The sequence below is a fragment of the Anabrus simplex genome, chromosome 1 (genome assembly GCF_040414725.1).
Source record: "Anabrus simplex isolate iqAnaSimp1 chromosome 1, ASM4041472v1, whole genome shotgun sequence".
NCBI classification, from domain to species: Eukaryota; Metazoa; Arthropoda; class Insecta; order Orthoptera; family Tettigoniidae; genus Anabrus; species Anabrus simplex.
The window spans coordinates 276208329-276234935 of record NC_090265.1 but is presented as its reverse complement, the minus strand read 5'-3'; the positions used below and the strand labels follow the sequence as shown (position 1 = coordinate 276234935).

General features: G+C 36.9%; 1 protein-coding gene across 2 annotated transcripts in view; it reads right to left on the bottom strand.

Moving 5' to 3' along the window:
- LOC136886934 (1-phosphatidylinositol 4,5-bisphosphate phosphodiesterase gamma-1-like) overlaps positions 1-26607 on the bottom strand; it is a 737826-nt gene that overhangs the window by 648038 nt on the left and 63181 nt on the right. For both annotated transcript variants that reach the window (XM_068231056.1, XM_068231055.1), the window contains one exon: positions 23150-23296. In XM_068231056.1, the coding sequence (XP_068087157.1) occupies positions 23150-23296 (147 nt within the window). The remainder of the gene's footprint in view (positions 1-23149; positions 23297-26607) is intronic.

Below are 26607 nucleotides of genomic sequence, written 5' to 3'. Positions count from 1 at the left end.
AAAAAAGCAGCTGTGGCCAATTTCACAGGAAGTTCAAGTCCGGGACTGTTGACGAGGCCCTTATTCAAGAGCCTTGGCTAGTCAAGGGCAGAGTAGCAAGACTGGTAGAATCTGGAGGTAAGCTGATGTACGATACAACATCAGAAATACCCAGAACATGTCTTCTTGTGAACAGGAAGCTAAAATGTCTTATGTTGCAGGGACACTGTTCATGGGAATTAACCGTGGCCAAGATTAAACTTGGAAATTGGGAGGGACCCAGAGAAATAACCATAGGCTCTGCGTACCTTTCATATGACTCAACTAATATACCCCCATCAGAAGAAGTTGAGAACCTAATTTGCAACGCAAAGAGGAAAGGCAAACACCTAGTCCTTGGAGCAGATGCAAATTCACACCACACTGCATGGGGCAGCACGAACTGCAATGCAAGAGGTGAGTCTTTACTAGAGTTTATTATTGGAACTGAGTTGATGATACTAAATCTAGGAAACAAGCCTGCATTTATAAATAAAAACTGTAGGGAGGTAATAGACATTACACTAAGCAGTATGCATATTGCAAACTTGGAATAGATGCAAGACTATGTGGAATTGAGATGTACAGAGATCCAAAAAGAACTAACTGGGATAGATTCAGAGAAGTTCTACGGAAGGCTGTACAAAAAATTCCAACTAACGTGAGAGGACAGAAAGAATTGGATGAGGCAGTGGAACTATTAGAAGAGGCCATTATAGACTCATTCCATGACAACTGTCCTCTCAACGAAAAGAAAGTGCGGCCAGTATCCAGTATTCGGGAGATAGTTGGTTCGAACCCCACTGTCGGCAGCCCTGAAAATGGTTTTCCGTGGTTTCCCATTTTCACACCAGGCAAATGCTGGGGCTGTACCTTAATTAAGGCCACAGCCGCTTCCTTCCCACTCCTAGCCCTTTCCTGTCCCATCATCGCCATAAGACCTATCTGTGTCGGTGCGACGTAAAGCAACTAGCAAAAAAAAAAAAAAAAAAAAAAAAAAAAAAAAAAAAAACGAAAAGAAAAACACCAAAAAAGTAAAACAACAAACTACCCAAAATGAAAAAACAGGTTAGGATGTTGTATAGAACATCATCTAGAAATGGTATGTGGGACGTTTATCATAGGAAACTCACTTAGTATAACCCAGATAGGTCATTTACTCAGGCAGGGAAGGACACGCTGGAGATCCTAATGGCGTGTCACTTTCCTGAGGCTGAGGAGATAACAGAAGAAGAAACGGTTGGAACAGAGACAAGAGCTCGAAGAGCAGACTGGAACTGTGCCAACAGAATAATAAACCATAACCACGTAAAATGGGCAATCGACGTGTTTCATCCTATAAAGGTTCCGGGGCCAGATGAGATACTTCCGATACTCCTACAGGAAGGATGAGAGATACTCATCAATGACGGGCCTCTTCAGAGCTAGTCTAGCTTTAGGGTACGTGCCAAAATCATGGTCTGAAGCTAAAGCAGTATTCATACCTAAGCCTGGAAGGGCAAATTATGTCCAAGCCAAAGCATACAGACCATTATGTTTAACTCCCTTCATGCTGAAAGCAATGGAGAAAATTCTGGATAAATATATCAGATGAACAGTGTAACTGAACTCAATGTCACATGAAAATCAGTTAGCATATAGACCAGGCAGATCCATTTAAGCCCAGAATAAAAAGAAATTGCACTGGCGGCATTTCTAGATATGGAAGGAGCCTTCAGCAATACAACCTATGACTCTATGATCAAAGCAATGGAAAAGAGCAAGGTGAGTAAAACCGTTGTCAAATGGATTAAATCTATGTTAGACAGAAGGAAGATAAAAGCAACCCTGTTTGAAGAAATGCTGATGGTTAGGGCCACCTGAGCCTGTGCTCAGGGAGGAGTTCTTTCTCCTCTGCCGTGGAACCTCATGGTGAACAAAATCATAGCCATGCTTAACAAACAGGGTTTTTATACACAAGGATACGCAGATGACCTAGTGATTGTGGTACGAGGTAAGGTGATGAGTATTATCCAGAACCTCATGCAAAGATCACTTAACCTTGTGGAGATCTGGTGTCGCGAATAACAAATATCAGTCAACCTGAACAAGATAACGCTGGTCCCTTTTACACGAAGGAGAAAATTAGATGGAAAGAGATCACTGAAGCTCTTTGGGTAAGAAATATATATGGAAGAACAAGCACTGCACCTAGGTGTAGCGTTAGATAAAAATCTAACCTGGAATCCACATATAGAAAAGAACATAACCCGCCCCAAGAACTTGCTGTATGTATGTAAGAGAGCTGTCAGAAAAACATGGGGTCTAAAACTATCAATGGTAATGTGGATATACACAATGATCATTAGACCATTGATGGCCTATGCTGCAATCATCTGGTGGCAGTAAATAAGTCAAGGAAAAGTCAGCAGTAGATTAAATAGCCTACAAAGAACAGCATGCATAGCCATAACTGGGGCTATGAGAACTACACCGACAGAAGCCTTGAATACTTTACTAGACATCCCATCACTATGCAATTTCATAAAAGGACAGACTAGAATGAGTTCATATAGACTGATACAATCAGAATGTTGGAATGCACAAAGACCCAATCTAGGACACTGTAAAATTATAGAGTAATAACAGAGGAAGTTCTACACATGCCTTCTGATTATATGATACCAAAATACAACTTTGCAACTTAAACTTTCAACTCTGAAAAACCATCTGAGACCCAGATAATAAAAAAAGAAGACTGGGATATCAACAGGTTGAACACTGATAGAGAAGATATAGTGTGGTGGACTGATGGCTCAAAGACTGAGGATGGCACAGGAGGAGGGATCAACAGGGGAAGACCTGAGAGATCAATCCAGATGAGCCTGGGCAAACATACTACAGTCTTTCAAAGTGAAGTGACAGCTATCACAACGTGTCTTGAAGAAAATCTGAAAATGAACTATAGGAATAAGAACATTTTCATTTTTACGGACAGCCAAGCAGCCATTAAGGCACTAGAAGCAGTCCAGATAATATCCAGAACTGTCTGGTATTACCACTCACTTCTCCTGAAGCTCTCAAAGTACAACATTGTCAAATAATATGGGTACCAGGGCATGCAGGTATAGAAGGAATTCTCCGGTCATTCTCCTCTCAGACGCTACTCTTGCCTATATCCTTTTGTTTTTCACCCAACTTTCCCAGTTATTTGTCAATCAGTTGTGTTTGAAACTTGTTAATATGCACTGCATATTTGTTCCTAAAAGTATACAATGCTTTTGGAATGGCGTAAAGTTGATAGCGAGTGTAGGAGGTTTAATGTATCTTGGATGGGAACTTATTTCGTGAAAAAACATGGAAGTAAAGTGATTTGTGTTATACGCAGTGAGGTCATAGCAGTTCTGAAATAGTGCAATATTAGACAACATTATCAGGCAAAACATTCTCATGATTTTTAAAAACTTATTGACCATGATTTTTTTTTTTTACAATCTGTTTTACGTTGCACCATCACAGTATGGAAAGCCCTTAACAGACTCCGTACAGAAGTCGGCAGAACCAAAGTAAACTTGCGGAAGTGGGGCTTCTCAAGTGATCCATCACTTTGTGATTGCAGAGAGCAGCAGACGATCCAACATCTATGTCAGTGTGTTTTATGTCCTTCAATGTGCACTATGAAAGACTTGATTGCAGCCTCCCCCAACACTATTGACGTCGCCCAATACTGGGCAAGCATCATCTAGCTCTCGAATATTGTTGCTCTATCTGTGATTGTATAATAGACTTGTATATTTGTATAGTAGGAATGTAGATATCTTGTTGGTTTTTGTTAAATATCTGTAAGTAAAGTTGATGCTTCTGACACGAATAAAGAAAGAATTATTGGAATAATAATAATAATAATAATAATAATAATAATAATAATAATAATAATAATAATAATAATAATAATAATAATAATGTATACTAGTCTGTGGCCCACAAACTGTCCTTTTCATAACTATTGGCCCTCTATACATGAAAGTTTGAGCAGCCCTGGGGTAAATCATGGGAGACTATAACAAAAATTAGTCCAATTGAACTAGACAAAAGAGTGACAACAAGGGTGGCTACATTTCTAGAAAATAGAACTTAGTGTAGGTAAATGATCCTGATCCTGTAATGATTAAGAGGGGAGTTTATGAGACACTTGCCAACATTGATTCAAGAACTGGAAAAAATCCCAAGAAAAGCAGCTTGATTTGTACTGGGTGATTTCTGACAAAAGAGTAGTGATGAAAAAGTGTTGCAAACTTTGGGCTGGGAAGACTTGGGAGAAAGGAGACGAGCTGCTCGGCTAAGCAGTATGTGTATAAGCGAGGACACTTGAGGGTCCACCTGTTCAATACACAAAATAATATATTATCTCATTAACCTTTTATTTGCGGTACATGCTTCGTCCAAAATTCGGACATCATCAGCCGCTACACTAATGACTAAGATTTAAATTGATATTAAAATAAACACAAGTTTTTTCACCCTGTAGGGGTGACATGCACTTTCTCTGTTGCATAGTCAACCTAATAACCATATGTCACCCCAATGGGGGGGACACAAAAATAGTAACTTTGAACATAAAATATGTCTTTGATTATCATCTACGGATGATATTACAAACACTGGTTGTCAGGTGTTATTAAAATGGGGCCTTAAAAATAATTGTGCGGAATAGGGAACTTCTCAAGTTGTTAAAACGGACCATGTATATCCTTGTGAACGTGCATGTAGTTTTTACGTCTGTAAAAAAGGAAAGAAAGCACTGTGAGTGGAAGAAACATCTAATATTGAAGTAAACTGCACTCATCCCCTTTTCCTTTTCTTTAACCAAAATAGAGTTAACTCCTGAAACGGTCAATTTATGGGTTCAGGTAATTTACAAATTGAAATGTAATCAGTGCGAGTCAACATACATCAGGCAGACAGGATGAAGCTTAATAACCAAATATATTACAGAACTATTTAAAATAGTTTTACTATAGTCCGCCTTGTCAATACACCTTGTAATGATGGAAAGCTATTTATTTTACCATAAATGTTTCAGGAAATACATCCAGTCACTAAATGTTTTGGGAAATACATCCATTCCTTTCATCAGTGATTGGATGTATTTCCCGAAACATGTATAGTAAAATAAATAGCTTTATCATTATAAGGTGTATTGACAAAGCAGACTAAAATAAAACTATTTTAAATAGTTCTGTAATAGATTTGCACAAGTCAACACATGATCAAACAACCATATTAACCTATTATGCTTTAGTTTATCAACTGTATTAGAGCATTCGAGGCCTAGGGAGTCTTTCATTTTCCACGCACTTCGTGGCTCTTGTCTTTCTTTGGCCGATACCCTCATTTTTCATTTTCTCTCCCTGATTAGTATTATATAAAGGATGGTTGCCTAGGTTTGCTTCCTATTAAAACAATAATCACCACCACCATCTTAGCAGGTGACCTATGAATCTATTCCTTCTATTTTCTAGTCTTAAATATTTAAGAGAAATAAGAACATATAACCACAACAAAAAGTCAAACTTCTTACATCACCAAGAAAATATACAACAAAAAGGCCTCTTAATACCCACAAAAATGAAACAATATAAAACAGTTTAACAAGAAATAACACGTGTAAGTGAAACCATTTTCAAAACAACTAATACTGCAGAAATAGACAGAATACTCAAGACTGAAAGAAGTATAATACATAATGTTACTGGCTTTACGTCCCACTAACTACTTTTACGGTTTTTGGAGATGCTGAGGTGCCGAAATTTAGTCCCACAGGAGTTCTTTTACATGCCAGTAAATCTACCAACACGAGGCTGACATATTTGAGGACCTTCAAATACTACTGGACTGAGAGAGGATCGAACCTGCCAAGTTGGGGTCAGAAGGACAGAGTCTCAACCGCCTGAGCCACACAGCCCGGCTGAAAGAAGTATAGCCTAATCAAAACACGCATAAACAAAAACTACCAAGGAAATGGTCACTGGAGACTAGCTTCTAATGAAACAGTCTATAAGGAAATAGAACTGGTAATGAGGACAATCAGGAAGAAACAAATCTCATTCTTTGGACATCTCAGGACACCAGAAAACAGGATTATCAGAATTATAAAAAATTATGTAACAGTAAAAGCAACATTAGATGGATTACAGAAATCAAGGAAGATATGAGGCAACTACAAATTACAATAGAAGATTTCAAAAACAAAACAGACAAAATCAAGAAACATGCAGACAAAAAAACAGACTACAAACCAAGATCAACACATGGAAAATGGGGCAGGTGATTTCAGATAAATAAATAAATAAATAAATAAATAAATAAATAAATAAATAAATAAATAATGCTATCAGTTTTATTTCCCAACAACTACTTTTTTAAAGGCTTTTGAAGATGACAAAGTGCCAGAATGTTGTCCCGCAGGAGTTCTTTTACATGTCCAGTAAATCTACCAACATGAGGCTCACGGATTTGAGCCCCTTCAAATACCACCGAATTGAGCCAGGATTGAACCTGCCATCTGGAACTCAGAAGGCCAGCACTCTACTGCCTGAGCAATTCAATCTGGGGAACATGTAGTGGTCACCCTGACAACTCTAGTAGTCCTAGTGTCAATAATGCCTAATAAAGCATTTTACATATAGTAACAATTTGAATATTCATTTATAGATCATTATTCTATTATTACTTAACAGTAATGTGATATGCACTTTGAGTGGGGTATAACTATACAGCTGGCAGTCCAACAGCAATGGATGTTTCCAAGAAGCAGTGCAGAAACCCCTTGTGTGTATCAATTTACATCTCTTCTCTCTCTCTCTCTCTCTCTCTCTCTGTTCGAGTATGGCTCTCTGTCTTCCTATGGATCATGTCTCCATTCAGCTCTATTAAGGACAGCTTCTTTCAGTTTGGCTATTGTCATGCCAGTATCTCCTTTGATGCTGGTTCATGCTTCACATGAACGTCCTTGAAGTTTGATGACAAATTTATATTCACACTTTTTTAATCTCGGTACCTCTCATTTTTTATCAACTTTGTTATTTATTGATGTTTATCTTACCTGAAACTTGCTCCTAATTCGAGTAGCTCTTCAATCTGGAAGAGTATAAGTTCACCCTTGGCATGTGTTCATATCACAGGTTTAATGAAAACTATTTTCTGTGATCTCTTGGCAGGTATGCTGACCCTGTGGTCATTAATTCCTAATTTTCTTATTGGCTACTATCACCTGGACATGTTGCTCATGCCATCAGCAACTTTCACGCTGATTGGTACTGATGAAGTAACCTTTTGCTACTGTCTTCCCTCTGACTGGTAATTCTTTTTAATTTATTATTTAATCTTTTCTTTTTATTGAATGTTATTACTAATACTCCTTCAGGACCATTTTTTGGACTGTTTTGTATTTGTTTGTAGTCTGTTATTATTCTCTGTAGTAACTTAATTGTTAGTTTTCAAAGGTATTTTTCATCTTCCACCTCAAGAACATTCCATCCCTCTACATAATGCTAGCACCAGACTCTGTAGCTTGCATTCAGTCATCAGAAGGTCAAACACTCACCAGCACATACGTGTGCTTTTGCTGCAGCTCTGCGCCTCGCTGACATGTCAAGAAGCAGCTAACATAAACTTCAGTCACCACCTGTGTGGCAGAATTTTTCACGTTCAACGCAGAAACATATCATATGGCAGTTTGGACTCTGCATTTAACGGTGATTTATTCATCTGCCTTTTCTCGCATTCACCAGTAGCACTAAATTCTTATGGCTCTTCTTTTTAAAAACAATGCTGATGACTGGTTTGTCTAGCCACTGGTGAAGATCTGTTCACCTGGGGTTTTTTTTTTTTGCTAGTCATCGAAATTTTATGGCTGAAGGCTCTAAATGCTGTTATCTGGTATTTAAAAGAGTTACTAACTTTTTATCCCTGGGGGAGCGCTACAAATCTTTTCTCTTCAAGATTCTGCAATCTAGTTAAATAGTCTTTTTTGAACTTTTGTCAATCAAGAACGCTACAAATATTTTCGCTTCAAGATCCTGTAATCTAGCTAATAGTCTTTTTGAATTTTTGTCAATTTTCTTTTGTCTATTTAAACTTAACATTTTCTTGTAATCTTTAATTTACTTTACTGTAATATTTTCTTGTTATCAAAAATTTTGTAACTTAAATTATAGTTTGACATTAGTCAGCCTACAATATAGTTTATGGATTTCTTTTGGCTTATGCTGAGTTTTTCTACCTTCAATAAGACATCAGTTTTTTTTTATCTTCAACATTAAAAGTGCAGTACCGTGGCTGTTTAGCTCAAGGTCATGCACTTAAATCCCTTTAAAGATTGTAAAATTTTGGCTCTTTTAATGTGATTATTTATTCTCAATATTGTTAAAATAAATTGTGTAACTGCTTGTCCTTACAACCCATTTTTCTGTTCTCTCCTTATCCCCGAAAACATCTGATCCTTTCCCAAGTTTTCTCCAGATGCCATCTAACCAACGTAATATCTTGGCCATCCTGTTCATCTTTTGCCACCAATCATTTCAAGCATGATATCCTTTACTATGGATGTACTGCTCTTTATGTGGCCAAAGTAAAGATAACTTTTCCACAACTATAGCCTACTCCCTTCCAAGAAGTTTCTTAGCTCAATTTTGTCCAAAATTTTCTTTTTAATAATTCTGGCTGTTCGCGGTATTCTCTGCAGATGTCGTCAACACCAAAGCTCAAATGTATCTTTCTCCTATTAACTTTCTTTAGGGTTCATGTTTCACGGCCATAGGTGACTATAAGGAAAATGATGGCACTGAACAGTCTCCACTTGGTTCTCTCACTGATATCCCTGCTTTTCCAGATATTTGATCAAGCTTATCATTATGTTTCTTGTACCCTGTAGCTCTTCAAGACTTGCCAATAATTTCAGAACCAAGGAATAGATTAGACTAGATTAGAATACAGTAGAATAGAATAGAATAGAATAGAATAGAATATATTTACTTATCACCTACAGGATGTTCCTATTACAGATGATGTAATAGAAAATTAAATTAAATTAAATAAATAAAATAAAAAATTAAATTATATCTATACAAATATATATATATACCAAATATAAATCTTTACATGTTTTCTACAGATTATTTACATAATTTACAAAATTATCATGCTCCACCCTTGAGAAGAGCTTTCCAAATTGCAGTGGAAGGGTGATGAAAAATGTAGAGTGACCCTTCCAACTGATTTATGGTTCTAAGGGCTTGCATGAACCAAGAATTTTCATGTGCAACCATCCTACATTTTGGCAGGTGGAATGTACATTACTGCCTTGTTCGCCTGCTTGGAACATGAAGTGGGATCAACCCCAGTATAGCCAGACAGTCCATGTTACTCTTCAAGCATTTAATCGCTAACATTGCATTCACACATTTTCGGCACGTTGCCAGCATATTCATTCCAAGAATGTTTACAAATTCTTCATTCCTGCTTAAAGAAAGTGGCATGCCCAGGAATCCAAAACTAATCCACTTCATGAACCTTATCTGTACTCTCTCGAGATGGTGTTTGACACATGCAATATTAATGAAATCTTTACAATTCCTTTTGACAAACCCCAGGAGTCTGAATGATTTCTTTATAATACCATCGATGTGGTTCTCAAAGAATAAGCCATTCCTGTTACTAAGAATTATACCTCGGTCATTAAACTCTTCCACATGATTTAAACTTTCTCCATGATTTTAAATCTGTAAAATACAGGTGTTAATTTTAGAGTAAATGACATGACACCACATTTGACTTTATTCACTTTAAGGGACCAATTATCACACCACTCGCATATTTGCTTCAGATCTTCTTGTAGATAATCGCCATCACTGTTGTCTTCTATGACTTTGTATAGTTTCAAGTCATCAGCGTACAAGAGACGTTCACTGCTCTGAACGACTGTAGTAAAATCATTTAGAAACAAAACAAATAGAAGAGGCCCTAACAGTGATCCCTGTGGGACGCCAGATGAACGTTGATAGGGGTTAGAGATCAAACCCTCGGACTTGACAAGACATATTCATTTTGTCAAGTAGCTCTTTAGCCACTCAAAAATACTCCCAGACACTCCATACGGTGACAACTTTCTCAACAAGGCTTCGTGTTGTAAAGAGTCGAAGGCTTTGGAAAAATCAGTATATATCATATCAAACTGTGTACCTTTGTCCAACGCATCTGAAACTGAAGATAAAAAAACTGCCAGATTGGTAACAGTTGACCTGCCTTTAACGAATCCACACTGTGATGGGTCTATGTACTGACTAAGAGAATCATACAGGCAATTATATATGACTTTCTCTGCCACCTTCAATAAAAGTGAGAGCAGCACTACCGGTCTATAATTATCGAAAAACACCTGATTACCTTTCTTAAAGATGGGGATTATGTAACACTTTTTCCACTCAGCTGGAAAACACCCACACTTAAATGATTATTATTAATGAAATTCCAAGAGAGCTTAGGGCATGTGATGATGTCATCTTCTACCGACCTAACGTAGCCTCTGTATTTAGCACGCTGCAGTTTTTTACAATCACTTTGTAATGTGGAGAACTGCATATAGTCGCACTCTTGGCCTGATCTTTTGCATTTTCTTCTCACCCTTTCTTTTTCCTTCACCTTCTGGACAAGTTCTGAGTCGTACCAAGATTGATATTTTCTGATATTAATTTTTCGAAATGGTACGCTGTCTTTTATTACTGCATATAGTAAGTCATAAAAAGTGCTCATAGCTTCATCCACAGAGTGGGACTCTTTAATCATATCCCACAGGTACAGGGTCCCTCATTAAAGAAAAATTTGCTTTCTTCCGTGCAAATATGACTCTGTTTTGCACTTTGAAGCGAAATGTCCTTGGCATAGGCAGGAAGATTTCGATGGCTTGGTGATCAGAGTGAATTACATTTTCAGTTTTGATGCACTCTCCTCTCCGAAGTAATTCATTTGAGACTAAAATTAAGTCTAGAAAATTAACATTCCTAGTAGGAAAATCACAAATCTGACTGAGATCGAATTCATTAATAATTTGTAGAAATAAGAATACCTCCTCGCTTCTCTGTTTGATAATGTGTTGTACTTTTGACGACTCATCAGTTTTCCAAGCTAATTGGCTCAAGTTAAATCAATGCACACAATAACAGTGGTCCCGTGAGTTAAGAACTGATGTAATGTTTCCCAATGTTTGACAAAGGTCACTACGCCTGTCGTGCACTTCATCTGGGGGCAGGTAGCAGCACACAATGAAGACAGCGCGACCAGGCTGAGGGTTGACTTTCACTACTTGACACTCCCAATTCCCAGCAAGCTCAGGCTTCGACACTGGTCCAAGGTCAGGCTTCACAGCCAGTAAAAATACCTTCACCATCCAGTTTTGAAGTGTTCACAGAATTTCTTTCCTTATAAAATACAATGTAACTCTCCGTTAATATTTCAGTATCAGCTACTGTTTCGTTAAGCCAACTTTCGCTGATACAAATACAGCCATAGTTCCCTGCACTTAGTCCAGCATTAAAGTCAGCAAGCAAGTTACGCATACTCCTCACATTTTCATAGAAAAATGTCATACCCTGATTGCTTTGGTTGGATCCAGGGTTCAGTTGTATATCTCCAGAGAGGGCTAGCATTAGGATGGCTAGTACATAGCTGGATACCTGTGAATGAGCCATTGAGAGAAGCCACGAGGCCAAATAAACTGCATTTATTAATCACTAGAACTCTTTCCCTATCTGTGTCCCATGCACTGTCAAACTTAAAGAGTACTATAATCACTTCGGCACAAACGAACCGGACCGCAGGCACAACTATGGGCAAGGCAGGTAGAGAATATGCAACACTACCTCATCAAATCATCCGAATCCTCATAACTGCATAAAGTGATACAGTTGGCTGATGAGTACTATACACCAATGAAACTTGGTCAAAATGACATTCACCTCAAAGTAGCCACATTGGAGGAAATCACAACCACATGCAGACAGAAAAGCTTGCTTGAGAAATTTGGAGCTGAACTGGCCAATGTTAATGTTGACAAAGAATGGTTGTACAAATGGCTTACAGAAGGCAAAATGTTCCTTGAAACAGAAGGATTACATAACTGCTATCCAGGATCAAGTAACTAAGAAATTACATGAAGTACAACCAATGATCATTGCCGCACATGCAATATGGAGCAAGAAACAGCGAGACGTAACATCAGGATGTTCAATTCTAGTATTCACAGACTGCAAAGGAAAAACATGATCTTATTGGAAAGATTATGTATTGCACAGCTGCCATCAAATACGGTTTGATTACAGCACCTGTAGAACCACACTACTCATACAAGCTGGCTAACGTATTAGAAAACAACAGCTGCAAGCTATACTGGGAAAGGAGCATCTTGATTGACAGAACTGTGGCATATAACAGCCCAAATATCACACTATGGAACTGCATAGATAAGCATATTTGGACAGTCGATTATGCAGTGCCCTGTAGTACAAATATTCAGTCAACCTAACAAACAAAGCTGCAGAAATATCAAGAACTAGCACAGTCAGTTAAAGATCAGTGGCGAACATTCCAAGTAACCACAGTATCAGTTGTAATCAGAGCAACAGGACTGGTGCTTAACAACATGGAAGTCATTGAAGAAACTTTGGCTGCCCATCTATCTGATTGGAAACATCCAAAAATCTGTAATTCTCAGTACCTGCATAATTATGCGCAAGTTTCCCTATGAAACATTGCCTAAAATTTTGAAAACAGCCTCAAGTATAATTTTTCTTGATAATTATTCATCTGTGCAATTATACACAAGTACCAGAATAACAACAACAACAACAACAACAACAACAACAACAACAATAATAATAATAATAATAATAATAATAATAATTCATTCAACTTCACTAATCGGCCAACTAGGGACCACGATAAGCCTCACTTTACATTCTGACATTTGTTCATTTTTCGCTCGATCCACATCGTCTTCATTAGCTCACTGTGTTTAGCAAGACGTTCTTCTGTCCATTTAGCACCAGTTGCCTGTTTTTCATCCCGGAAAGTCCCAAAAGACTTGATGGCTGCTCTGAAAAGATTTCGGTCTTGTGCATCTTCTGCTTGTAGGCCCAGTTCTTTAAGATCTTTCTTAACATTAGCGTACCATGGCATGGCCGTTTTTGGTTTTGAGTCAAATATACTGAAGATGATGATGATGATAATAATAATAATAATAATAATAATAATAATAATAATAATAATAATAATAATAATAATAATAATAATAATAATAATAATAATAATGGGGATTTACCTGTTACCTCCATCGGTCTCGTCCCATGGGAATTGGGGAAGCTCGCTGGCTCTGCTGCCTGCAGAGTCAGAGGGTAGCAGGGAAATAAAATACCACCGTGAAAAACAACTGGTCTCTTGCCAGGGTTACGGTGAAGACTCGTGAATGACCAGAAGCCAGAAAACATCTTGAGGCAACATCTAGGGTTAAAAACTCTAGTTGTAAAAGGAGGGGTGGGGTACCCATCCAAAACAAAGTCAAGTCAAGAAGCATGATGGCACAACATTTCAAGAAACATACCCCAGGGGGTAAGTCTTCGGATAAATCCCTCATCATGAATGCCACGGTGCATGAGTCTTGTTCAGTTTCTGGGGAAGACTGGACATCGTGCAAGAGACGAGTCGGAGTGTCTCGGTGTACCCCAAAGAGTCAAAAACTCAGGCCAAAATCCAAAACCTTTCTAGCAGCTTTCAACATAAATTCACTTACACAAACTTGCAAGCTGAGAACTCACACCAAAGCTCTTCACGAAAATCAGATATCCGTAATGGCCCGACAAGAAACAAGGTAACCAGATGAAGAGATTTTTTAATCCGAAGGCTACCGATTTTACAAGAGCAAAGCGCCAAGAGGAATCCTCAATGGAGCTGTGATGCTTGGAACCACGTTTGCTGTTAGAACCGAGATCCTTAAATCGGTTGCAAATTTTGAACCAGTGAATGACAGATTGTCTATATTAATAATTAAATGCGCAAACAAAACCTATGCCCTAGTTAACGCACATGCTCCGACAAACGATAAGAACAAGTCTAAACCAGATGAAGTTGATAATTTCTGGGACCTATTGGATGAAAAATTAAACAAAATTCCCAAACACCATGTCAAGCTTCTTTTGGGTGACTTCAATGCCCAACTAGGTCGTGAATAGAAGTACAAGAAATTTATAGGAAATTACCTTGCTCACAAAAGAACCAATCCCAACGGCAAAAGACTGGTGTCCATTTGCGAAAATAACAACCTGCAGGTCATGTCGACCCACTTTCGCCATCTACCCAGAAAGCAAATGACTTGGCGTTCTCCCGTCCAAACTCCTGGAGAGTTCCGAAGAGATCATGTTGCAATCTCCAGGAGAAACAGCCCTGAGAGTATGAATGTCAAAGTAAAGAAAGGCATCAATGAGGCCTCAGATCACTACATGTCTCTGATCAAATTCAAACCAATTCCTGCAAACACAAGGAAGACAACCAAACAGATCACACGCATCGACAACGATAAACTTCGGCAAAGGGTTGAGGAGTTCCAGGAGAAGGCTAGACCAAATGACTGTGACTTTAACAACACCAAAAGTCTCCTTGTTGAGGCCGCCAAAGACGTTACAGAAATCAAGAGAAGCAAAAAGCATGCCTGGTGGAATGATACCTGCAAATCAGTCCTCAAAGAAAGACTCAATGCGTGGAAACAGTACTACTCTTCGAAAACAGAAAATGATTGGGAATCCTACTAAACCTAAAGTGCCCAAGCAGCTAGGGTGTTCAGAACTGAGAAACGTAAATACGAAAAATCTCTCATTGAAAAGATAGAACAAAATTTCATGAAGAATGAAAGCAGAGAGTACTACAGAGCCTTCAAACGCAAACTCACTGGCTATAAACCACCATCTCTATGCTTTGAGCGAAAGGACAGCACACTGGCGACGTCAAATGAAGAAAATTGCAGCATTCTGGCAGACTACTTCAAGAATTTACTTAATTGCTCTAAGTAATAAATCTCATTGTAGACCGTATTGGACATCAGATATGAACATTAAAACAAGAATAATAGTTAACACCACCTTTCCAATACTTATCTTTCCTTATATTTAGGAAATAAACATTACAACAGGCGTTGTAAGATGGGACATGTTTCGCTTAACAGTTGTAAGCATCATCAGCCGAAAATAAATCTTAGCCTAAAGTTAGGTCAGGGCCCTGAACCTAGTGTCCTTAATATATATGGCACCCTAAGAATCAACATTTATATTTAGAAAATGAAAATAGGCTTAAAACTAGTGTGACAACGCCTGTTGTAATGTTTATTTCCTAAATATAAGGAAAGATAAGTATTGGACAGGTGGTCTTAACTATTATTCTGGTTTTTTTGTTCATAATTGCTCTAAACCGCAAAAGCCCCATTGAGACCAAGGAACCCTCACTTGGGTACCCAAATTTCAGACCACCCGACAGGGATGAAATCAAGCGTCACATTGCCCAATCTCAAAAATAACAAAGCACAGGGGGAAGACTCAGTAGTAGCAGAACTATGGAAATATGCCCCAGAGGAATCGCTTGATATCTTGCAAAAGAAAACAGAAGAAATTTGGGGCAAGGAGACCCCACCCGAAAATTGGAAAATAGCTTTGATCCATCCATTACACAAGAAAAGCAGCATGAAGAACATCAACAACTACAGAGGAATATCTTTGCTACCCATGACTTACAAAATTCTACCACTTGCCATCCTGGACCGTTTGGAAGCACAAGTCGAACATCAAATAGGTGAATACCAAGGAGAGTTCAGAAAAAGTTGTTCAACAGCCGAACACATCCAAAATCTCAAAACGATCATCAAATATTGTACACTAAAGTCCAAGCAGTATGTGTCTGTCTTTGTGGATTTCAAGAAAGTGTATGACTCCATTGACCAGGAAATACTGTTAAACATCTTAAATGAATTTGGAGTTGATTTGAAACTGTTGGCATTAATTAGAGCCACCCTGACCGATACAAAATCCACGGTGAACTCCCACGGATGTCTCTCGCATTCCTTTGCCATCAAAACAGGAGTCCGACAAGGTGATGGGCTATCCTCGATACTCTTCAACTGCGTTCTTGAAAAGATCATCAGAACCTGGTGGATGAGATTACAGGAAACCAACTACAGTCCACTAAGAATAGGAACCAAATCCAAGGGGATCACAACAGACCGCTTGGCATTTGCCGATGATATTGCTGTTCTCTCAAACGACATAGAAACCGCTAGAGCTCAAGCTGAAATGTTAAAGGAAATTGCTGAACAATTGCAGATATCGTTTGAGAAAACAGAAGTAATGACTAACATTAAAGAGGACCCGCCAAAACTCCATACAAAATACGGGCACATCACCTGAGTAGACAAATTCAAATACCTGGGTGAGATCATCATGAAAAATGGACTGGACAAAGAAGCACGTCAGGAGCAAGTATGAAAACTAGAAATAGCCTACCAAACATCCCGCACAATCTACAACAAAAAATGCCTTTCCCAAAACACCAAGACACGTCAGTATGAAACAGTTCTGAAGCCAGTAGTTCTATATGCAGCTGAAACCCTGTCTCTAAATGCCAACAAGGACTCCTTGAAGAAGTGGAGAAAAAAAAAAAACAACGCAAAACTGTGAGAAGAATGTTGGAATCAAAGTACAGAAATGGAATCCATCAAAAGAGATCCAATGAGGAAGTCTACAGCAAAATAGAGAAAATTATCGACACAATCCAAAAGATTAACGATACGATATCTATTAGGTTCAACCTTTTCAATACTAATTAGGTACGTGTTTATGTTACAAATACCTTTTATTCAACTTAGGGACCGGTTTCGACATATATAATGACTTAAAATTATAAAATCCTTTTATTAACAACCACCTACTCAATACAATACATTACTCACTGAATTATAAAATAATCATGAGGTGTCTTAAATAATGGAACATGTTTCGTTCGACATAGCGAACATCATCAGCCGTTAATTTATAAAGATTAGGTCAGGGCCCTGAGCTGAAATGATAAAAAATGTTAAAAGAGTGACAATGCCGTAATAAAAAGTAAAATGATATCATTAGACTTGAAATTGTAACAAATATGTACAGATTAACAGCAAGTATTTGTAGTGAAATACATTGAACGATGGTAGTCTGTAAAGTTAAAACAATCATGAGGTTGTTAAAGTAAAAAAATAGATACAGTGGACCTTAAAATATATGTCAATGCATGAAGCGTGGATTAATTATTGACGATGGAGTTCTTTAAATTGAGCAAAAACAAAAGTTGAAATAGAGTTATTGAATAGTACGAGTCAAACTAAACCAAATTATTATAATTAATGAACCACCTTTCCAATACATAAAATCCTTTATTTAGGATGAAACCATTTAATCACAAATTGGACATGTTTCACTCAACTTTGTGAGCATCATCAGCAATAGTTAACATAAATCATTGGTGGGTCAGGGCCCTGATCCTGGTGTATAACACAAAAGAATGTCTAATATACATTGATAAAAATATATAAATTTAACAAATTTAAAAATAATCAATAAGATTATTTATGTCTATTAAAACAAATTTTTTTTTTTTTTTTTAAATCATTCAGATTGTTTAAAATGTAAAACGGAACGGATGGCTTAAATGTTACAAATAGTATATGGTAATTAGATGTTCTTAAAAATCGTTGTCCAACATATCTACGCTCGATTATATTAAGACTGTTTATGATAAAATCAGTTTTTCAAATCAGGGTGAGTTCTTATTATAGACTATGTTGCTGATTTTTTAAGAATAAACATGATGAGAAACACTAAAATCGCACATGATGGTTGAAAAACGAGTTCACTGGTGATAAAATGTCGTCTAGATCGGCGTAATTTAGCCTTTATGGGACTCCTTGCGTTGTAATTTCTGCCATTATTTTATGCAGTAATATGTTGAAATTGTTCTTCTAACGAAAAAATGCTGATCTATTATATCACTGGTGATAAAATGTCGTCTAGATCGGCGTAATTTAGCCTTTATGGGACTCCTTGCGTTGTAATTTCTGCCATTATTTTATGCAGTAATATGTTGAAATTGTTCTTCTAACGGAAAAAATGCTGATCCATTATATGAAATTGATCGAATGTATCCCGTGTGTGAACTGGTCCCTTGGTTATTTACTTAGGTTTGACGGTAACTGGCTTACTGCTGCGTGTAAGCCAGGGCCCTGAGTAGACAAATTCAAATACCTGGGTGAGATCATCATGAAAAATGGACTGGACAAAGAAGCACGTCAGGAGCAAGTATGAAAACTAGAAATAGCCTACCAAACATCCCGCACAATCTACAACAAAAAATGCCTTTCCCAAAACACCAAGACACGTCAGTATGAAACAGTTCTGTCAATACACGCAGCAGTAAGCCAGTTACCGTCAAACCTAAGTAAATAACCAAGGGACCAGTTCACACACGGGATACATTCGATCAATTTCATATAATAGATCAGCATTTTTTCCGTTAGAAGAACAATTTCAACATATTACTGCATAAAATAATGGCAGAAATTACAACGCAAGGAGTCCCATAAAGGCTAAATTACGCCGATCTAGACGACATTTTATCACCAGTGATATAATAGATCAGCATTTTTTCGTTAGAAGAACAATTTCAACATATTACTGCATAAAATAATGGCAGAAATTACAACGCAAGGAGTCCCATAAAGGCTAAATTACGCCGATCTAGACGACATTTTATCACCAGTGAACTCGTTTTTCAACCATCATGTGCGATTTTAGCGTTTCTCATCATGTTTATTCTTAAAAAATCAGCAACATAGTCTATAATAAGAACTCACCCTGATTTGAAAAACTGATTTTATCATAAACAGTCTTAATATAATCGAGCGTAGATATGTTGGACAACGATTTTTAAGAACATCTAATTACCATATACTATTTGTAACATTTAAGCCATCCGTTCCGTTTTACATTTTAAACAATCTGAATGATTTAAAAAAAAAAAATTTTTGTTTTAATAGACATAAATAATCTTATTGATTATTTTTAAATTTGTTAAATTTATATATTTTTATCAATGTATATTAGACATTCTTTTGTGATATACACCAGGATCAGGGCCCTGACCCACCAATGATTTATGTTAACTATTGCTGATGATGCTCACAAAGTTGAGTGAAACATGTCCAATTTGTGATTAAATGGTTTCATCCTAAATAAAGGATTTTATGTATTGGAAAGGTGGTTCATTAATTATAATAATTTGATACTCTGAACTCCAATACGGTTGAAAAATGAGATTTATAACTTGTAAAAACTAAACCAGTTAAAAGGCGCATGGCGACGAAACTAAGGTTGATATGACGTGAACTCCAGTAGTTAGGAATTCTGTAGGAGAGCCAAACACAATGCCAGAAGGAAATACAAGTTGAACTAGTCCGTATTTACACGCTAGCAGTAAAATTAATCGTATACAACGTAGGACACCAATGGTGGACTCGTTAAAGAGTAACTATAATCTTGAAAGTAGGGAGAGTTCCAGCAAACCAAAGATGAATGGAGCAGATTATGGCACAATTGGAGTTAGAAATTTGTTTATTCGCCAAGACAAGTTCAGGCACATGAGACAGTCTATCATCCCCAAGAAGAGTCTTCACTTCCGTCACAGCATGAGACAAATTGTGTGTGTCTGAGGCATCAACAACAAACACCAACAGGTCAGTGTCTTGAAGAAAGTTGTTCCAATATCGACGAAAATTCTCTCCACCTCCAATCTCCCAAATGTTGAGTGATATTCCACCATTATTAAGACATGTAACATTAAATCCTTCAGTTGGTTTTATTTCTTCATTTTTACACTTTCCAGATGTAACTTGAGAGAGAATTGTACTCTTTCCAGATTTCTCCAAACCAAGCACAAGAATTCTCCTTTTTGAGTTTTCTTCCAACCGCTTGAATAAAATTTGGTGAAGTACCACAAATGCATAAAATACACATGTTGACGTAGAAACTATAATAAATCACTGTGTTTTGAACAGAAGAATCTAAAATCTACAAACAAACAAAAAAAAAAAATTACGAGGATATCCAACAGAAGCGTATATTTGTCAAATACACCTCTGACAGCAGCAATTTTACAACTTCCTTTTCAGATTAGCAAACACGCAATCTTCTAATGGAAGGCAATTATTGCTGCTGTCAGAGGCGTATTTGACAAATATACGCTTCTGTTGGATATCCTTGTAATTTTTTTTTGTTGTTTGTTTGTAGATTTTAGATTCTTTTGTTCAAAACACAGTGATTTATTATAGTTTCTACGTCAATATGTGTATTTTATGCATTTGTGGTACTTCACCAAATTTTATTCAAGCGGTTGGAAGAAAACTCAGAAAGGAGAATTCTTGTGCTTGGTTTGGAGAAATCTGGAAAGAGTACAATTCTCTCTCAAGTTACATCTGGAAAGTGTAAAAATGAAGAAATAAAACCAACTGAAGGATTTAATGTTACATGTCTTAATAATGGTGGAATATCACTCAACATTTGGGAGATTGGAGGTGGAGAGAATTTTCGTCGATATTGGAACAACTTTCTTCAAGACACTGACCTGTTGGTGTTTGTTGTTGATGCCTCAGACACACACAATTTGTCTCATGCTGTGACGGAAGTGAAGACTCTTCTTGGGGATGATAGACTGTCTCATGTGCCTGAACTTGTCTTGGCGAATAAACAAATTTCTAACTCCAATTGTGCCATAATCTGCTCCATTCATCTTTGGTTTGCTGGAACTCTCCCTACTTTCAAGATTATAGTTACTCTTTAACGAGTCCACCATTGGTGTCCTACGTTGTATACGATTAATTTTACTGCTAGCGTGTAAATACGGACTAGTTCAACTTGTATTTCCTTCTGGCATTGTGTTTGGCTCTCCTACAGAATTCCTAACTACTGGAGTTCACGTCATATCAACCTTAGTTTCGTCGCCATGCGCCTTTTAACTGGTTTAGTTTGACTCGTACTATTCAATAACTCTATTTCAACTTTTGTTTTTGCTCAATTTAAAGAACTCCATCGTCAATAATTAATCCACGCTTCACGCATTGACATATATTTTAAGGTCCACTGTATCTATTTTTTTACTTTAACAACCTCATGATTGTTTTAACTTTACAGACTACCATCGTTCAATGTATTTCACTACAAATACTTGCTGTTAATCTGTACATATTTGTTACAATTTCAAGTCTAATGATATCATTTTACTTTTTATTACGGCATTGTCACTCTTTTAACATTTTTTATCATTTCAGCTCTGGGCCCTGACCTAATCTTTATAAATTAATGGCTGATGATGTTCGCTATGTCGAACGAAACATGTTCCATTATTTAAGACACCTCATGATTATTTTATAATTCAATGAGTAATGTATTGTATTGAGTAGGTGGTTGTTAATAAAAGGATTTTATAATTTTAATATATTGTCCTCAATACGGTTCTATTATGAGATTAATTACATATATAATGTCATCATCAGTCATAGTCAGTTACAGATTGTGTCCTTGTTTATATATTGTGATCATAGTCAGTTACAGATTGTGTCCTTGTTTATATATTGTGATCTTTTTATGGCTGATGATGACATTATATATGTCGAAACCGGTCCCAAAGTTGAATAAAAGGTATTTGTAACATAAACACGTACATAATTAGTATTGAAAAGGTTGAACCTAATAGATATCTTATTGTTAATCTCAATTCAATACGGAAACATTAATGAAGTTCATATCTTTAAACAATCCAAAAGAGACGGGTACGATTTTACAGTCATCTGAAAAGAATGGACGGAAGAAAGTTAACTAAAGAGATCCTTCACTTTTTTATTCAAACCCCAAAACCACAATTCCCTGGTTTAGAAATACCAGAGAAAACCTACAAATGTTACATATCTCAGCTGAAGACACCCTTAACAGAGATCGCTTCCGCAAGAAAATATTAACGAATGGGCTAAACCGAGATGAGCAACTGAAGAGAAGATACGGTGCCCCTTGGACAGAGGAGCATAAGCAGGCCCACTCACAAAGAATGAGGGAAATTTGGGCTCTAAAGAAGGCCAAATTCAGTGTCAAATGCAACAAGAGTTAACGTGGTCCTTGATGGTCCCAGCGAATTATATATACATATATAATAATAATATTTTAATGAAGCTATTTGACTAAAAATGTCAACCTCCTTATTAAACCTCCATTTCCATTCATGCTCCATGTCATAGTACTGTTTTGGACTAATGGTTCACTGCTAAGGTAATCAACGGGATTGCACCTTTTCTTGATCTTATGATAATTCATTCTTTAGGGGCAGACCCAGACTTGATAGTTCATTGTGACCACATCATTCTGTTTACCTGTCATTTTTCAGCCTTTCAGATGCCGATAACATCGACGCTCAACCCATTAAAACAACAATTATCATCACTAGCCTTTCACCCATTCGCCAAGAATCCATAACCTACTGCTTCATATCTTTTAGACTCTTCTTCTGACCTGCATTAATTTTTCTTTTGGGCAACTCTATAATATTAGTACCTCAGTCTCAGTAAGTTATTCTTCATAACATTTCATTTTCACATTTATCTACAAACTGCAATTGAAAAAAAATCCTCCACAATGACTTCAACACTTCTTACTATTCGTGGCCTTTTCCCAGTTACCTGGCATTGGCACTTCATCTCAGTCTTACCGCCAGATGCCTTTCCCAACGCCAACCATATGTGAAGGGATATGATCACTATTGTATGTGTCTGTGGTGATTTGTTGTGTGTAGATGAAGATGTGCAGTGAGACAAACATCCAGTCATCAAACCAGAAGAATTAACTATGGAGTTAAAATCCTCAATCTGACCAGGAATTGAACCCAGGGCCTTTTGAACCAAAGACCAGTACACTGACCAGTCAGTCAACGAGCCGGACATTATGACTTCAACTCCAAAACAGAAAAAATATTATAGGATGATTACCTGCAATTGATAGTGTCTTTAATCGGAATTCCATGCCATAGAACACTACAAAACATAAGTTTTCCATGCCTTTAGCATCTTCAGGTGATCTTTCAAAATCTTTGGAGTTCTTTCCCATTCGAACCTCTTTTACTTCTCTCAAATCCACTGAAACAAGCAATAATCAATATAAGTAAACAGCATTTTAAACTTAATAACCAGGTAGCAAGATTTACTTGAGCTGTAAATAGTTCAGAAATAAAACTTTAGTTTAAAACCTATACACTGTATGCATATACTATCACCTGACAGACTACAATATACCAAACACTATAATGAGATACAATTTTAACTACACAAAATCTACTGTCATTAATCACAGCAATTCACTGCACTGATATGTAAACTCAAACATGAAATGCAAAATACCATTATGCTCTTTCATCCAGGTTGGACAGTGTTGTTGTTTTACCTTACGTACAAGATGCTAAGGTTTCAAATACATTGCAGTATTCTTCATCAGCATCATTCTCCAAAAAACGGGCAGATTTGTGTCCCAGCTGGTTTTCTAGTGTAAAATATGATTTTATGAATTATAGATTATTATTGTATGTTAATTTGACAAAAGATCTATTTGGTCCATTAATCTATTTTTTCAATAAAGGTTTTAATTCTTTTAAATTTTAGGGCACAATATGTGAGATCTCATCTCCATGTCAAGTCCCCACACCTGACTTAGTATGTTCATCATTTCATAATTTGATAGATTTTAGTTTCCAAGCCATTTTGGTGTTATAATAAAAATAATCAGCTGAAAAATTACTCAAACACTTCAAGAACATGTGTATTATTTTATAAATAACACTCTTTACACCGAACATGCCTGTCCCAAAGTGAAGTCTCACCTCCATGAAAAATTAAAAACTTCAATAATACCCCTACAGATAGCACTGTAGGCTTCCTAGCTTCATTTGATTCAACTATTGGCAGCTATCTTGTCCGCTGCCTGAAGCCAAAATTGTGCATGTCCTTTGCTAGGTATTGTTTTCAGTATATGAAAGTGCTAGTGGAGATTTGGTAATTGGATTTCTCGCCTCCGAACCATGCTCCTGAAGGAAAAGTTTTATGACTAATAATTTAATTATACTACAAATTAAGTAATACATATTCTAACTCTAAAAGTGAGATTTCATAACCTCAAATGTTTCCAAGTAGTTCAACAAAGAGAAAAATCTCACCTCTTGTTACTATTATCCTTGAGTGCTATTCATGGAGGTGAGAACAAGTAATGGAGTTTGTGATGCAGCAGTGTATTTTATAATATTGTGTTATATGGATTTCTGCTTAGTACACAAAGTCTAATTGGTCATCTAAATAATGAAATTGGAAAGTATATTTTCCTAAAATTTTATAATTTGTTTTATGCCACACCGACACACATAGGTCTTATGGCGACAATGGGATAAGAAAGGGCTGGAAGTGGGAAGGAAGCAGGCGTGGCCTTAATTAAGGTACTGCCCCAACATTTTCCTGGTGTGAAAATGGTAAACCTCAGAAAACCATCTTCAGAGCTGCCGACAGTGGGGTTCGAACCCACTATTTCTCGGATGCAAGCTCACAGCTGCGTGCCCCTAAGTGAATGGCTCTCCTAAAATTAGGCTTTATTTTAATGATAATATAATGGCTAAGAACCAAAAAAAATCCATGAAAGACTAAAGCTTTAAATTCTTCAAATGAAAAGGAGAAAGAATCTATGCAACCAAGAGAGTTGGCCATGCTGTTAGGGGCACGCAACTGTGAGCTTGCATTCAGGAGATAGCAGTTCGAACCCCACTGCTGGCAACCCTGAAGATGATTTTCTGTGGTTTAAATTTCACACCAGACTGTACCTTAATTAAAGCCACAGTCACTTCCTTCCAACTCCTAACACTTCCCTATCCCATTTTCAGCGTAAGACCTACCTGTGTAGGTGCGACGTAAAGCCATCTGTAACAGAATCTATGTGGAATCTACGGGAATCAATAGAGAATGATATGAGGATGCTAAACAAAAGGGAGTGATACGGTACCATGCAAGGAAAGACGCAAAAAATAACACTTATATGGGACATGAATCAACATGAGCAGAGAGATTTAAAAACAGATAATGGCGAGGAAGAAGTAGGAGATAAAGGAAATATTAAAAAATATATATATAAAAAAAGAATGAGAAAATTAATGGAATGCAAGAGTAAAGTACACCACCCACTACCTAGTCCCCAGCCTGGTACAAGTGGAAACAGCAAAGTCTGTAAATACAGGCTAGCCCTTGGAATAAAGAAATTGTGTAGAAATAGGCCTGAACTAAAAAGTAAAAAATTAAGACATTACATGAGAAGACCATCATCTAATAAATCTAATAAATTCATCTTCCCAAATATTGTTGAAATATCTACTGTAATTTTTTTTTTTTTCCTATTTTGAATTACGTCACACCAACATAGATACGTCTTATGGTAACGATGGGGCAGGAAAGGCCTAGGAATGGGAAGGAAGTGTCCATGGCCTTTGTTAAGATACAGACCCAGCATTTGCCTGGTGTGAAAACGGAAAACCAGTGGAAACCATCTTCAGGGCTGCCAACAGTGGGGTTCGAACCCACTATCTCCCGAATACTGGATACTGGCCACACTTAAGCGAATGCAGCTATTGAGCTCGGTTACTGTAGAAGTATCAGATGTACTTGGTATACCTGACTAGCCACTATTCAACAATCGTGGCTAGTACATGTTCAGTAATGACTTGAACAACTATGAAAATTTAATCTAAACCTCTTCAGTCCCTTTTAGTAAGTGAGCAAACTGAATTTATTGACAGCCATTATTTGTAATTTTAGTGAGTGATTTTGTATCCCTGACCCTAATGTCAACATTTATTATTTTAATACTTTAAGACAAGATAAATAAGTTTTGATAATATTGATTTTAAGTAGAAAAGGTTATGTCTTTTATTTTCTAATATGGTAATAAAAGTTATTCTTTCCTATTAAAATATCTGAAAACATTTATTGCAGTAAATTTAATCCTCATTCTCACAGATACTCCATTCTGTGCAATTATTTTCCCACCTCCGTGAAAATAAAATTTAAGTGGTAATATATAAAACTCTACCAATCAGTGATAAAGACCAGTACTTTAGTACTATTCTACATAATGCAATGTAACAACAACAACAAAAATTATCAAGTGAAAAGAAACACACTGAACACAATTGGTTCACGTCATTGGAATATAATTGTTGAAATTGAATAGAAGTAATATTATATGAGGCAAAGTGTGTATGGGAAGCAGGATGTATGCTGTAATACAGCTTGCTAATATTAAAACTCCAATAGCGCAGGTGTGGAGGTTGGCAGATATTGCATAAGAAAGAAGGCAATTGAATATTCCACTTGAGAGAGAGAAGTGTGAGATTACTACGTGACAGAGATATCTATATATA